This window comes from Megalobrama amblycephala, linkage group LG18, assembly GCF_018812025.1.
Source record: "Megalobrama amblycephala isolate DHTTF-2021 linkage group LG18, ASM1881202v1, whole genome shotgun sequence".
Lineage (NCBI taxonomy): Eukaryota > Metazoa > Chordata > Actinopteri > Cypriniformes > Xenocyprididae > Megalobrama > Megalobrama amblycephala.
This window is the reverse complement of record NC_063061.1, coordinates 16813742-16828718: the sequence shown is the minus strand read 5'-3', so window position 1 is coordinate 16828718 and position 14977 is coordinate 16813742. Positions and strand designations below refer to the sequence as shown.

The following is a 14977-nucleotide window of genomic DNA, read 5'->3' as shown; positions in this document are numbered from 1 at the left end:
ATGATTGGAGAAGTCTGACACAGCAACCGAGAGAGGTCCGTTTTATCGGAAGATCAAGATATAACATTTTTATTAAATTAAAAGGTAAAAAAAAAAAATTGTAAAAAGAATGAATCGTTCACAATAAGAACATGAATTTAGAAAATAGGTTGGATTTGCATTTCCTGCTGACTTTAAGTCATTTTTTATTGAAAATCTTTGGTAACCATTCACTTTCAATGTATGGAAAAAAAGCTTTTTTTTTTTTTTATTTAATTTTTGCATAAAAGGAATAATTAACTCAATGAGAAGTGCTATAAAACTAAAAGGATCAATTATGATACTAATGATCGCCTCTTCCTAACAATTTTGGTCAATATTTAGTGAATTCAACATACAAGCATACAACTTTGGAGACTCACAGACCACAGAGAAAACGTGTTTGATTAATGTTTTATTTAAGCAGCACAAAACGCACTCAATCCAAAACAAAACTTCCACCAGCTCGCATACTGCATGGAACAAGATCACAATACCATTAATGGCACAAACTCTCCACATCACATCCGATACTCTTCCTCTATTTCACCCCGGATAGCGCTTCTGAACATCTCATGCTCAAATTTGTGCTAAAGATCAGTATGTTATTATATATAGAGAACATAGTGTTCAGTGACATGATGTAAAACATTAATAGTAGTTCGAAACAAATGCTCAGTAACGGTTATTTGCCTATTTAGAATTACTGATATTAAACTGTGCTGTTAACAACTTTGAACACTAACAAGAAAGGGAGAATGCATGGATGGATGCATGCAATACACAAGAAGTTAAGACCAATAAAGTGCCAAAATATAAATGAAATACTGCAGATGAATAAATCCGAGGTAATGGCTTTTAGCATTTCTGTCAGTGCGCAGGCCATTTTTATTTTCTTCACAAAAAATCAAAAAACATTGCTTAAAAACAGTTGCCTACTATCTTTTCATGTCCAAAACATACAGCACCGTAACAAATGACTGAAACTCTAATTTAATGTATACAAGGTTATTATTTTATTTTTTTTGCTATGCCCAGAGAGCTTTGAAAAGCTGTAGTGGTTTATATCCCTGTTTGAGCTTTTTGTCCTATTAAAAGTTATAACTGTATTGTCAAATGTAATTGACATCACAAATTCAGGAAAAAGAAATTAAATATGTTAATTTAAATAAGTTAAACTCCTATAAACAATAATGCTTTAATGCGACTAATAAACAACAATCACTAGCTTAAAACCTGTCGGCCAGCCTGGAGCCAGTGCTCCTTAATGTAAGGAAAAAATGCCAGGCTCTCGCACGAATTACCCTCTTCCACACATGGTTGTGCGTCGCAGCTGAATCAGATGCTTGAGCCAAAGGCCTTCAGACTTCACCCCATTAACGGATGAAAGGCACAAACGCTCATGAGAAAAATCAGCTTGGGCTACTGCTGTAACACGTCTTTCCCTTCCTTTCTCCTTCCCAAAAAGGTGACCCACCCAAGTAAATTGAAATATGTAACTGATACTAAAAGCTCTTCGATTAGGCTAACCATGCTGTCTGACGATGCCTCACTCTCCTCTCTGTCGGCCCATGAAGCGGTGCAGCTTGTCACAGTGATCCAGTTTCATGGTCTCAGCCTTCTGCTTCAGCCGATCGTCTCGGTACAGCTGGCCCAGGTTAGCGAGATCAGATTCTAAAACAAAACAGCTCAGCTTTAATAATAGGGGTTTATATTACAGCAGGGCTGCCAACTCTCACGCATCTGACACTTTTCAAGTCCCCCCCCAATAATTAGAAATGCCAAAAAAAAAAATTTTTTTTAAATGGAATTTCACTATTTTGACTTGAATATGCTATATTTTACATGATCCATGTCTTTCATAACTAAATGTGATGAAACAAGAAACATTTTGCGTTTTTGGCATATTAGACATACAAAAATGTGTGTGAACGTGTGCTTCACAACTAGGCTACAATCAGACTTAGAACACTTTGGTCCCCTCCAATATTTAAGACATGGTTACAGGCTTGGCTGTAGCACCTAAGTTCAAGAGAAGCGGGAGAACACATGAACCGATCCTCTCTTTTGCCCCGTTCACACTGCCAGTGACTTTGTCGCTGAATGTTGCTAGTCTCTGTACAGTGAAGATGCTTGTCGCTCTAATGTTATTAGTAGTCTGCACGTCTGCCAATATCTTTAGAAGATGCACACAAATTATATATATATTGCTGGTAAAACTAAGATATTAACTCTAATTTGACTAAGAATTAGATTTAAAAATTAAAAGTAGTATTCTGAAGTCGTCAGCTCTCCACTGAAAATGAAAGGGATCATATATATTAGGGGTGTAATGGTACATGTATTTGTCCCGAACTGTCACGGTACGGACGTCACAGTTCGTTTCATGCAGTCAGACGACGAATACAGTCAGTCACAGGCGATACGCACTCCAATCCAAAAAGGGGGCACGTGCGGTAATGCAACACTGTTTGCTAACTGCCACAACAGGAACAAGCGCAGAAGACGAATAAACAGTCGATCGGTATGTTTACATGTAATCTCTTCAATCAGTTGTCATATGTAGTGAACTCAGTGCAGGCTTCCTTGTTTATGTCCGAACGCCGGCTCATTATTGTCCGGATCCTGTGTGAGCATCACATGCATGCATCGTGTTGCTCACGTGTTCAGCTTCGGCCAATACAGAGTTGGCGTTCGGACATAAACAAGGAAGCCTGCACTGAGTTCACTACTTATGACAGTGGTTTAAAGTCATTATTTTTGATTTGTTTTTGTGCACAAAAAGTATTCTAGTTGCTTCATAACATTAAGGTTGAACCACTGTAGTCACATGGACTATTTTAACCATGTTTTCAACTACCTTTCTGGTCAAAAGGTGAAATGACGTTACTGCCTATGTGTGGACCAGATACTCTTGAATTTCATCAGAAATATCTTAATTTGTGTTCCGAAGATGAACGAAGGTCTTATGGGTGTGGAATAGGGCTGTGACGGTGGCAAATTTTTACTACCGCGGTGGTAAATCAACAACCGCCGGTGTTGCGGTGGTGGGGTCCAAAGGGGGGGGCGGGGTTTGGTTGTATTTTATATATATATATATATATATATATATATATATACACATATATATATATATATATATATATATATATACACATATATATATATATATATATATATATATACACATATATATATATATATATATATATATATATACACATATATATATATATATATATATATATACACATATATATATATATATATATATATACACATATATATATATATATATATATATATATATATATATATATATATATATACACATATATATATATATATATATATATATATATATATATATATATATATATATATATATATATATATACACACATATATATATATATATATATATATACACATATATATACAGGGAGTGCAGAATTATTAGGCAAGTTGATTTTCTGATCATATTTTTTTCCCAAGCACATTTTACCAATTCCAATCCACATCAATCTTAATAACTACTATTAATATTGTTTTTAATCATTTATAAGTGATATATAATTGTTCATGAAGGCTGGAAATGAAAAATGCCTTATATTCAGGTGTGCAGAATTATTAGGCAAGTTTTCTTTTACAGGCAAAATGAGCCAAAAAAGAGATTTAACTCAGACTGAAAAGTCAAAAATTATTAAATACTCATGAGAAGGACGCAATACTAATGCAATACTAGAAATTGCAAAGTTAAAGCATGACCAAGGGACAGCAAAATGCTCATTGGGTCAGCGGGGTCAGACAAAAACAGGTGGAAAAGAAAAGACACATGTTAACTGCAAAATAATTAAGAATTAAGGTGAAGAATTAAGTGTGAAACCATCAGGAACCCTTTAGTCTCCAGCGCCACCATTTTCCAGAGCTGCAACCTACCTGGAGTCTCCAGAAGTGCAAGGTGTTAGGATCTCAGAGACTTAGGTTAGCTAAAGAATCCTAAAAAATGACCTGCACTTGATAAGAATCACAAGCTGAAGTGTTATAAAATACATGAAGACTGGGTTTTAATAGGGCTTATAGACAGACAGCTTGAGAATGACTCCTGATGGACCAGCACCACATCCTCTTGTACCACTGTTTGAAGAATTTATCCAGAATCTGGCAGTAAGGTGTTTGAGTTCACTTTTAGTCCATCTCTTATCCTGAAATGTCTGTCTTGCAGAGATGGACTAAAAATGATCTTCCAAAACTTACTGCCAGATTCTGGAAGATAAATTCTTCAAACAGTGGTACAAGAGGATGTGGTGCTGGTCCTTCAGGAGTCACTCTCAATCTGTCTGTCTATAAGGCCTATAAAAACCCAGTCTTCATGTATTTTATAACACTTCAGCTTGTGATTCTTATCAAGTGCAGGTCATTTTTTAGGATTCTTTAGCTAACCTAAGTCTCTGAGATCCTAACACCTTGCACTTCTGGAGACTCCAGGTAGGTTGCAGCTCTGGAAAATGGTGGCGCTGGAGACTAAAGGGTTCCTGATGGTTTCACACTTAATTCTTCACCTTAATTCTTAATTATTTTGCTGTTAACGTGTCTTTTCTTTTCCACCTGTTGTTGTCTGACCCCGCTGACCCAATGAGCATTTTGCTGTCCCTTGGTCATGCTTTAACTTTGCAATTTCTAGTATTGCATTAGTATTGCGTCCTTCTCATGAGTATTTAATAATTTTTGACTTTTCAGTCTGAGTTAAATCTCTTTTTTGGCTCATTTTGCCTGTAAAAGAAAACTTGCCTAATAATTCTGCACACCTGAATATAAGGCATTTTTCATTTCCAGCCTTCATGAACAATTATATATCACTTATAAATGATTAAAAACAATATTAATAGTAGTTATTAAGATTGATGTGGATTGGAATTGGTAAAATGTGCTTGGGAAAAAAATATGATCAGAAAATCAACTTGCCTATTAATTCTGCACTCCCTGTATATATATATATATATATATATATACACATATATATATATATATATATATATATATATATACACATATATCTCAGAGGTTGCGTTAGACTTGCATTTCGCCGTCATTTTGATGGACAGGATCATAAAAAAAATCCATCATAATCAATAATTACCCGTCATTTGAATTTTTATATTTTGATAAGTCATTTAATAGCTTCTGATTTGTTCCACATTTTCATTTTTATTCACAAACTTACATGATAAGCAAATGAGCCTAGTTATGCATTTATTTATATTATGAAAAGAAAGTTAATCAAAGACTGCGTCACTTTCAGTTTTCATCTTGAACACGTCACAGATTGTGATTATGGAGACTGAACTCGCGCTCTGCTGCCATACTAGAGCGCACTCACCACCTACTGGACAGGGGTGGGAATTACAGTTATAAGCTACATAATATGTCGGCCTGCAGATTTTTTTCCGTCACTGCTAAAAAAAAAAATCCATCAATGACGGAAAATTGTCATTTAACATGACCTCTGATATATATATATATAAATGTCACACTACCGCCAGTGACACTCCACGACCGCGGTGGCGCGGTTGTCATGCCTACTGTCACAGCCCTAGTGTGGAATGACAAGAGGGTGAGTAATTAATGACAGAAATTTCATTTTTGGGTGAACTAACCCTTTTAATCAAGCTTATGAATCAAATCATGAAATTTGTGTCAATAACACCCCCTCCCCTTCTTTATTCTCACTCCAAGCTGAACTCAAAAGTTGGCAGCCCTGCATTACAGCTGTGCAATTTACAGCTATTACTGAAACTAATGGATGAAAATCCATCTTACTCTGTTGCTTCTCTTTCCAGCAGCTGCTCTGTAGGTGGTCGATATAGTCGTTCTCAATGGTCTTCTCCAGCTCGTCCAGGGCAGCACCGCGATACTCTTTCTCAAAACTCTTATCCACATAATATGGCACACCCATGTGCTGGGTTTCCCTGGACACCACTAACCCCATGGACCTGTGAGACGGAGAGTACATGTCAGTTCTTTTCTTAAAGTGCATGTTTTACATCATGTGTTGTGTTTGTCTATGACAAAATCTATGACGAAAAAAGTTTGTTGATGACCTTTTTTTTTTTTCCATGACTAAGAAGAGACGATGACGAGATGACACCAACATTATTAAACGATAACTGTATTAACATGCAATATCATTGATGAAAAAAAAGACAAGACTAAAATGTATTTTTAAAAAAATAATAAAGACTTTGCCAAAATCTCTCTTTTTTTTTGTTGAAAAAAAATAAAATAAATAGGAAACAAAGTATTACAGACTGTTATAAGCCTCTACTAGCTTTCATGCTTACGGTTGCCAGAAATCAAGATTATAAACCCCCCCAGAGCTTTTCTATTAAAAGGATACATTTTCTGCCCAGCATTTTACTTAACCATGCACATGCACTCTCTACCTTGCGGAAGTGCCGCAGATGATCTGAAAACACAGTAAACACTGACAACGTAAGCTGGAGTTTAGCGATCTCCATTTGAGATATTCTGTTTAAATGAAAGTGTCATTCAGCCATTCTGTGTTCTGTCACGAGCAGCTTGTGCTGTTTGCTGTGACTAAATCTGCAATCAAAGCTTCTCAGTGAGGACCTGTAATAAATCCATATTTACAAATCCTTATTGTGGTTTGACTTACACAGCTCTGTGTGACAATACAAAGTCTTTTTTGCTGTTTCTTTAATAGAAAAACATTAATGTAATTTAGAATGATTGGAATTACTATTAGGAATTTCACTGTTTTAATTTTTGTTTTATCAGTTTTCATGTAGTCATTTAGTTAATTTAGAAGATAAATAGCCTTTAACAAGGTGAAAGGATAAGGTTGACTAAATATGATAAATAGTACATTTGACACAGGGCTAAATCTAAATTTATAAATAGCTGACAAATTTAACACCATGTTTTGACTCACGGTTTGTAGAAGAGACTGTAGGGAGGGTTGGTGGCCATCAGCTGAGTGAATACAGAGATCAGAATGAGCACCAGCACCGGCAGCAGCTGCAGGAGAGCTGTGAAGTTGTTCTACATGAAGAGAAGCAGGAAAAAGTATTGAGACGTGACATGTTTACAATATGAAAATCAGAAACTGAATAGGTGGGGTCACATTAGTGAAGTTTCTGTGAAATTTTGCAGGCAAAAAGGCTTCGTCTGATGTCAATAGTGTTGCGATGTATGAAGCTCAGCTTAGCCACTTTCAAACCCAGCAGCTTTCTGTTAGTCATTCCACAAGGTGAATTTGTGTGACCAACTTGAATCAGTTGCGCAATCTGCGTGATAAATTCTTCCACCCTCACACAAAATTCCAAACTGCACAGATTCCTATTGAAATGACTGGATTTCACTTGTGAAAATGCACTGAACAATGGTAAATGTGACCCACCTTAAAGCTGCAGTCTGTAAGTTTTGCCTTTTTGTCGCCATCTCTGTTTGAAACCTGCAATTGCAGTGATTTGCGGAAATATCTTTACGTGGGTTGTGCATCGGCATGGCTCCTCACTGCGGATTTATCTAATGTTTGCTGTCAGTCACCACATCGGTGTGGATACTGTACTTCAGAATCACAGATTCTACGTCTTGGAAGTATGACCAAAATAAGAATTTTCACTGGAAAATATCATCTAAACAAGTAAGTAACAAATCTGCCACTTCATGTTCTGACCAACTAAGAAAAAAAGCATTACAATAAATCGCGCTGCCAATGGTGATTAAACCTATCAATTGCTTAGCTCATATCACATCAAACCATGCAAATGATTATTATTGTTATTCCTTTTTCTCAAATTGTTAATGTTAACAACATCAGCATTGCATGACTATGTGTATTTAGTGTGTTTTAGCGTTACCTGTAAATTTCAATTTCTGTAGCCACTCCGCAGAAGTCTTTTGCTTTTGACTACGGGTGAATCTCAAGTTGTCACTGATGATTGTCATGTGCACCTTTCTGGATTACAATCCGCCATCAAAATGATAAGTTTAATTATTGCAGCTGCTGATAAACGGTGGCATGCTCGAATTTCCCGCGGAAACCCAGCAGTACCGATTTTATTATAAAACATTATTACAAGCTTACAGTTGTGAATCGGGCTAAGGTAAGGAGATAGTTTTGAAAACTGGCTGGTTATGTACTTGTTCAAAAATTGATTTTGGATCATTTTTAACCAAAAAAAAAAGTTACAGACTGCAGCTTTAAGGCAGTGTTTTATGGGTCAAGACATGACTCTCATACATAAAGCGACTTCATTACCTCTTGTATGAGGAACATGTTTTTTTTTTCTAATAACTTGGTACATGTTTTTTCATAGACACTTATTTGAGGATTGGTCTTGTGTTTGTAGGATCCTCTCACCTGACTGTGGCTCTCCTCCACCTCTTCCTCCCGTCTCTCGTATGCACGGCGTCTGCGGGGCTGGTAATAATGAGCGTAAGAAGCTCCTCGGTTGGTGTACACATGGATGTTGCCTACATGAGGATAAAGATTGTTTGTTCTTTAAATGTGTGAGAAATCTTTAGTTTGTATTAAAGTCCCCCTTTGTTGAAAATCAAGTTTTTAATGTTGTTTATATAACTATATGATATAACTATATGGTGTTTTAATATGAATTATGACAAACCATGTGCAACTTCATAAGTCAACACCATTGCTGAGCGTTTACACCTTAAAACTGCAGTGAACCAAAGAAGAGTCTCAAAAACGCAGTTTGAAATTGCTGGTGTTGTTGACATCACAAACTACCTTGTAACCAATCACATCAAAGTGTGATCGTCAACAAGTGGATCTCTGAGCTGGTCTGAGTGAGTGGAGGCGGGATTAATTTGCATATTCATAGAACCGTGTATACTAAATGAGGCAAGGGTGTAGAGTTAGTTGTTTTAAGGCATGAAGAAATTTTTTCAAGGAAAAAACGTTTAAATATGTCATTTGGTGATCAAAGATGAGTTTTAAAGGGTTAGTTCACCCAAAAATGAAAATTTGATAGGCATCCAAGGGCATCCTTGTCTGGCTATCACCAGACCAAGCTCAATTTAAAATTGAACATTGGTCTGGAGAGTCTGCCATGTATTTTCTACTGCACAAGAGGCGTGATCAACGAGCATTATTCACGCAATTGGATAGTCCTTCAACCAATCAGATCAACGATCCGGGTGACATACTTTTGCAGAGTGATGCGAAAACTCCAGACAGGCTTAGTTTGTATTGGTTTGTAGCATTGATCAGCGGTTTGCAGAAGCAGCAATGGCATCGAGCGATTTTTGCAGGTTGTGCAAAAAAACATGAAAGTGAGTGGTATTTACACCCACTCGAGCGATTTGTTTGCTAAACTAAAGAAGTCATTTAGCATCATTGAGAGGTTAAAAGGAATTGGACTGAAGAGCTCTGTACCCGCCAGTAGCGAGCAAGGTGGATAAGCCAGTCTGTGATTGGTTCCCGCAAAAGTGTAACAGATGCAGCAGAAATGAATGTACGGGTTTCCAGACTGAGTTGCCAGGCGAAATCTTATCGCCGGCAGATCAGGCTGGGTTTACCCAGTCTAAGGGCATCCAAGATGTAGGTGACTTTGTTTCTTCAGTAGAACACAAATGACAGACTGGAACGGTTGGAGTTAAAAATCATCATTTGTGTTCTACTGAAGAAACAAAGTCACCTACATCTTGGATGCCCTGGGGGTAAGCAGATTAACATCAAATTTTCATTTTTGGGTGAACTATCCCTTTAAGGGATAAAATGATTGACTTCAGAGGGACTTAATTGGAGCAGAGAAATGTGATGGACACATTGCAAAAGAATAGCAATTTGAAAAATGTAAATATGCAGGGGGAAAAAAAATTAAATTGTTGTGTAAAATGGAAAATGGAAAAAAAAGTTCTAATAAACAAATAATTCAGTTAGCTGTAATGATTTTCAGGTTCAGACCTGTAGGAAATCTGCCCCCGAAGAAGATGTTGAAGAGCTCCTCTGGGGAGATGTCCGCCTCGAAGTCTCTGCTGAAGGAGCGGTGGTGTCCGTACGCATGACGGGGTTGGGCTGAAGTTTGACTGGATGTCTCTGCAGGGCCCTGATCCCCACACTCATCATATTGCTGCCTTTTCTCTGGGTTACTGAGCACTGCATATGCATTGCCTATAGCTGAATAGAGGACAGGAGTAGAGAAATCTAAATATACTAACTCAGATTTGTCAGCAAAGCTGCCATTCAGCAACCATTACTCCAGTCCTCAGAAATCATTCTAATATGCTGATTTGCTGCATAATGATGTTGAAAACAGCTGTGTGACTTAATATTTTTGTGGAAACCATGATTTATTTCTATAAATAGAAAGATTAAAAGAACAGCATTTATATGAAATAGAATTTTTTGTAACATTGTAAAAGTCTTTACTGTCACTTTTGATCAATTTTATGCATCCTTACAAAATAAGTGTTAATTGTTTTCAAAATCAAAATCATGACCTATATGAGATACCTTTGAAAGCATCAGTCGCTCCGGGGGCGCAGTTCTTATCCGGGTGGAAGCGTAGTGCCAGCTTCCTATAGGCTTTCTTTAAGTCCTCATCACTGGCATCCTTTGGCACCCCCAGAATTTCATAGAAGTCTCTGCATCTCTTTATCCTGCACAGGTTTAATAAGTAGTTGAATAAATAATGATTGAATTTTAAATTTTGGGGGGGACAATTCGTCCATCAGTACCTGAGAACTCCTTGCCGCTGCTCCTCCGTGTAGCTCTTCTTGTCGTCGCTGGACCCCTCTGCTCTCTCATGCGCACTGGGCCGCTGATGTGGAGCCGGGCCGTCTTCAGAGTTTCTCCAGCCAGGCGGAGGCGTGTAGGTGCGCTCCTCTTCAGGGGGGGTGCCACCATTCTTCACAATGGCATCAATCAGTACTAATGAAAGAAATCGGAGATCATTTTATATATTGATGCATTGAGTGTGACTTTTAGAAACAGCTTTTACTTGAAAACCTATGTATTAGTATTAGGACTCCACAATAAGAATTTTTTTTTGCTGGTCCACCTGGGCCTGTTGCTGTTTAACATTTCCATTAAAGGATTAGTTCACTTTAAAATGAAAATTTCCCCAAGATTTACACACCATCAAGCCATCCTAGGTGTATATGACTTTCTTCTTTCTGATGAACAAAATCGGCATTATATTAATAAATATTCTGATGCGTCCAAGCTTTATAATGGCAGTGAACAGGATCAATGAGAATAAAGCTGAAGAAAGTGCATCCATCCATCATAAACGTACTCCATACGGCTCTGGAGGGTTCATAAAGGCCTTCTGAAGTGAAGCGATGCATTTGTGTAAGAAAAAACATCCATATTTGACAAGTTATGAAGTAAAATATCTAGCTTCTGCCAGACCGCTATCCATATTCAACTTATTAAGAAAGTGTAACGCCTCTCGCAGTTTAAAACGCTTACGCTACATCTATCCGTAAGTTGAATACGGAAGGCAGTCTGGCGGAAGCAAGATGTTTTACTTTATAACTTGTTAAATATGGATATGTTTCTTACTCAAACGCATCGCTTCACTTCAGAAGGCTTTTATTATCCTCCCGGAGCCGTGTGGAGTACGTTTATGATGGATGAATGCACTTTTTTGAGCTTCATATATTCACATTCACTGCTATTATAAAGCTTAGATGCTTCACGATATTTATTAATATAACTCAGATTGTGTTCATCAGAAAGAAGAAAGTCATATACACCTAGGATGGCTTGAGGGAGAGTAAAGCTTGGAGAAATTTTAATTTTAAAGTGAACTAATCCTTTTTTTTAGTTGCGATAGTCTTTTCTTTCCTATTGTGACATATATCCGAGCGAAATGGCTTTTCAAACAAGAGAAAAAAATCTACGGAGGGACTTGATTTTGTCCATCAGGATTTGATTGGATGGTTGTGGTTTGCTATTGCTGTGATCTCATGTGAATGACAGGTTGTCCAGCCCTCAAGCCAGTAAACACGTCATCAGAGAAGAGATGTCGCTGCAAGTGGGAGGGGAAGATATTTTGATTAAAGAATACGAGGGTACGTTTGTTCACGAATAAATCATTTATAATAAATACGGCAATATTCCATAATTCATGAGAATGGTCAATTTTGATTTCATGGTGACTTTAAATTGAAAAAAATCAGCTTTGGTTCCCATCGACTTTTGTTGTATTTTTGTCCATACAGTTTGGTTCCCAACATTCTTCAAAACATCTCTTTTTTTGTGATTGTGTTCTACAGCAGAAACAAATGCATACAGGTTTGTAACCACAAGAAGGTAAATGATGAAAGAATATATATGACGAAATTTGCAAAAAGGTAGAAATTGCGCAGCCTATGACATAGGGTAAATTCAGGTTGATTGGGACACTTTTTCCCCAGTCATCTCAATGGCAAAATGTGTCCCAATTAGAGTTGCAAAGGGGTGGAAAGTTTCAGGTAAATTTCCGGAAACTTTCTACGGGAACTTAACCGTGGGAATTTTGGAAGCATTCCAATTTGGAAACTTAACAAGAATTTACGGGAATTTATGGAAATTTATTGGAAATTTTGGGAAATGTATATAAATTTATAATATTTATATAAAATGTATCATATACAAACATAAACATTTTGTTTGGTCATAACATGAAATTTCTTTTTCACATTCAATTAATTCTAATTTAATAAATATGTAAAATAAATATTTTTATTGCAGCAGTTGTTATGTGTTATTTATTTCAGTGTCACATGATCCTTCAGAAATCATTCTAATATGCTGATTTGATACTCAGTTACTGTCAATGTTGGAAACAGTTGCGCTGCTTAATATTTTTTTGGAACCTGCAATACTTTTTTTTAGGATTCATTGATGAATAAAAAGTTAAAAAGAACAGCATTTATTCAAAATAGAAATCTTTTCTAACAATATCACTTTAATATCACTTTTTATCAATTTCACACATCCTTGCTGAATAAAAGTATTAATTTATTAATTAATTTAAAAAAAAAAAAGGAAAAAATTACTGACCCCAAAATTTTGACTGGTAGTGTATATTGTTACAAAATATTTCTATTTTAAATAAATGCTGTTCTTTACATTTTTATTCATCAAAGAATCCTGAAAAAAGTATCACAGGTTATAAAAAAATATTGAGCAGCACAACTGTTTCCAACATTGATAATTGAGTATCAAATTATCATATTAGAATAACTTCTGAAGGATCATGTGACACTGAAGACTAGAGTAATGATGATGAAAATTCAGCTTTGCATCACAGAAATAAATGATAAAAAAAACATTATTTTGAATTGTAGTTACATTTCACAACATTACTGTTTTTTTTCTGTATTTTTGCTCAAATGAGCACGTTATGGACTGGGGCAATGCACAGTGCATGCAGGGGGTGTGTTCTCAATAGCCCTGCAGTATACAGTGTGCTGTGTGAATGTGATTGAGGAATGTGCAGGGTAAAAATTCAACTGAAATTGCATTAAATCTGGTTGTTTTAACCAAAATTATGCTGCAAGATGTTTTTTTTTTTCTTCAGACTACATTTAAGTACCCTGTTATAGGCTAACCTGCAATTTTGCAAATTCCCTGTTTATTCCCATAAATTCCCGTTAATTCTCATGGAAAGTTTCCAGCTTTGAAAATTCCCAGAATTTTGCAACCCTAGTCCCAATCAACCTTGCATAAGTTTTTTTCTTTCTTTCTTAAGATTGGATCACAAGGGAGGTGTATTTCACAAGATCAGCCTCCAATGAGAGGCATCAAAGCTTCTAAACGTCCTATGTGAGATCTTTTCAACCACTGAGAGACCCAAACCCACCGCTGACCTGATGACAGATTATATAACACACAACATCCAGACGCTGCACTTTCTATTTCAGCACTCTGACCAAACACAGCTGATTTGTCAATCAAACAACAACAGCAGCATGATACAAACCTCTGGCCCGGGTGCTGGGGTAGATCTTCTGCGCCTCGTACAGCAGCTGCAAGGCTTTCTCTTTGCGTCCTGACCGCAAGCACAGCTTGGCTTTCTCTATCAGCCTGTCAGACTCCTCTTTATCCATCTCAAACATTGTCATTTCAAGCAATGACACCTCAAACCCGCATGAAATCACTTGCCAAGAACTAACGGAAGCAAAATAATTAAAACAAGTCTTGTTTGGATGTAGAAATGACTCGCAATGTTGTTGACATGAAGCTAAATCTAGTGCGTTATGCTAATGAAACCACAACAATTTAACTTCCGATTTTAAACATCTTCCGTTCTCTTAAATGACACCTCTACGACGCGACTTAATCGAATATGAATTTATTATCAAAACTATTCATGTTTGACCCTTTGGCTTCGTCATTGTAAAATGTGCGAGAAAGACAGAAATGCAATACTGCTTGCAACCTCCATCGCTAATCGGAAGCGGAAGCGCATGGTGCGGGACTACAATCCAAACATCCAATCAGAAGGCGACAATCCGTGCCGTAAATGGCATGATGGCAACACGCTAAAAATCCTAAATGGTACCCGGGGTTAATGAGGGATGCTGGCATGTGTGTTTATGGATGTTTAAGTCATTTGTTAGAGAAACATGAGCTTTGATGACTTAAATTAACACCCCAAAAGTCCACGCTGAATATAAACAGGGCTGTCACTAGGGTTTGTAGCACCCTGGAATTCATTTCAGGTGAAAGAAATAATCATCTAATGGACAGTGAGCAGTTTCAATGAGCCAAAATAAATAATATTAATATTAATAAATTAAATAAATAAATCAATAGAGAAAGAGAGAGAGGGGGGGGGGGGGGGGGGGGGGGGAATAGAGGAATTCAAACCTGAAATATGACCACATACTTCTTAAATGTATTTTAGAAACATTACATTTTAATTATTTAGAGGAGCATAGGCTATATAACATGTATAGCGCATTAGTTCACTTCCAT

General features: G+C 36.7%; 2 protein-coding genes across 2 annotated transcripts in view; one reads left to right on the top strand and one right to left on the bottom strand.

Annotated features, from left to right (window-relative positions):
* The window catches only part of LOC125252666 (serine/threonine-protein kinase pim-2-like), a 681247-nt gene that overhangs the window by 258106 nt on the left and 408164 nt on the right, over nt 1-14977 (top strand). The gene's annotated exons all lie outside the window — the stretch shown is intronic.
* dnajc18 (DnaJ (Hsp40) homolog, subfamily C, member 18) lies at nt 421-14522 on the bottom strand. Its single transcript, XM_048166143.1, has 8 exons — nt 13980-14522; nt 10744-10936; nt 10520-10665; nt 9971-10183; nt 8405-8517; nt 6971-7080; nt 5839-6011; nt 421-1692 (listed from the first exon to the last, which is right to left on the bottom strand). Exons 1-8 carry the CDS (start codon nt 14119-14121, stop codon nt 1568-1570), a joined length of 1215 nt encoding a protein of 404 aa, XP_048022100.1. The 5' UTR covers nt 14122-14522; the 3' UTR covers nt 421-1567.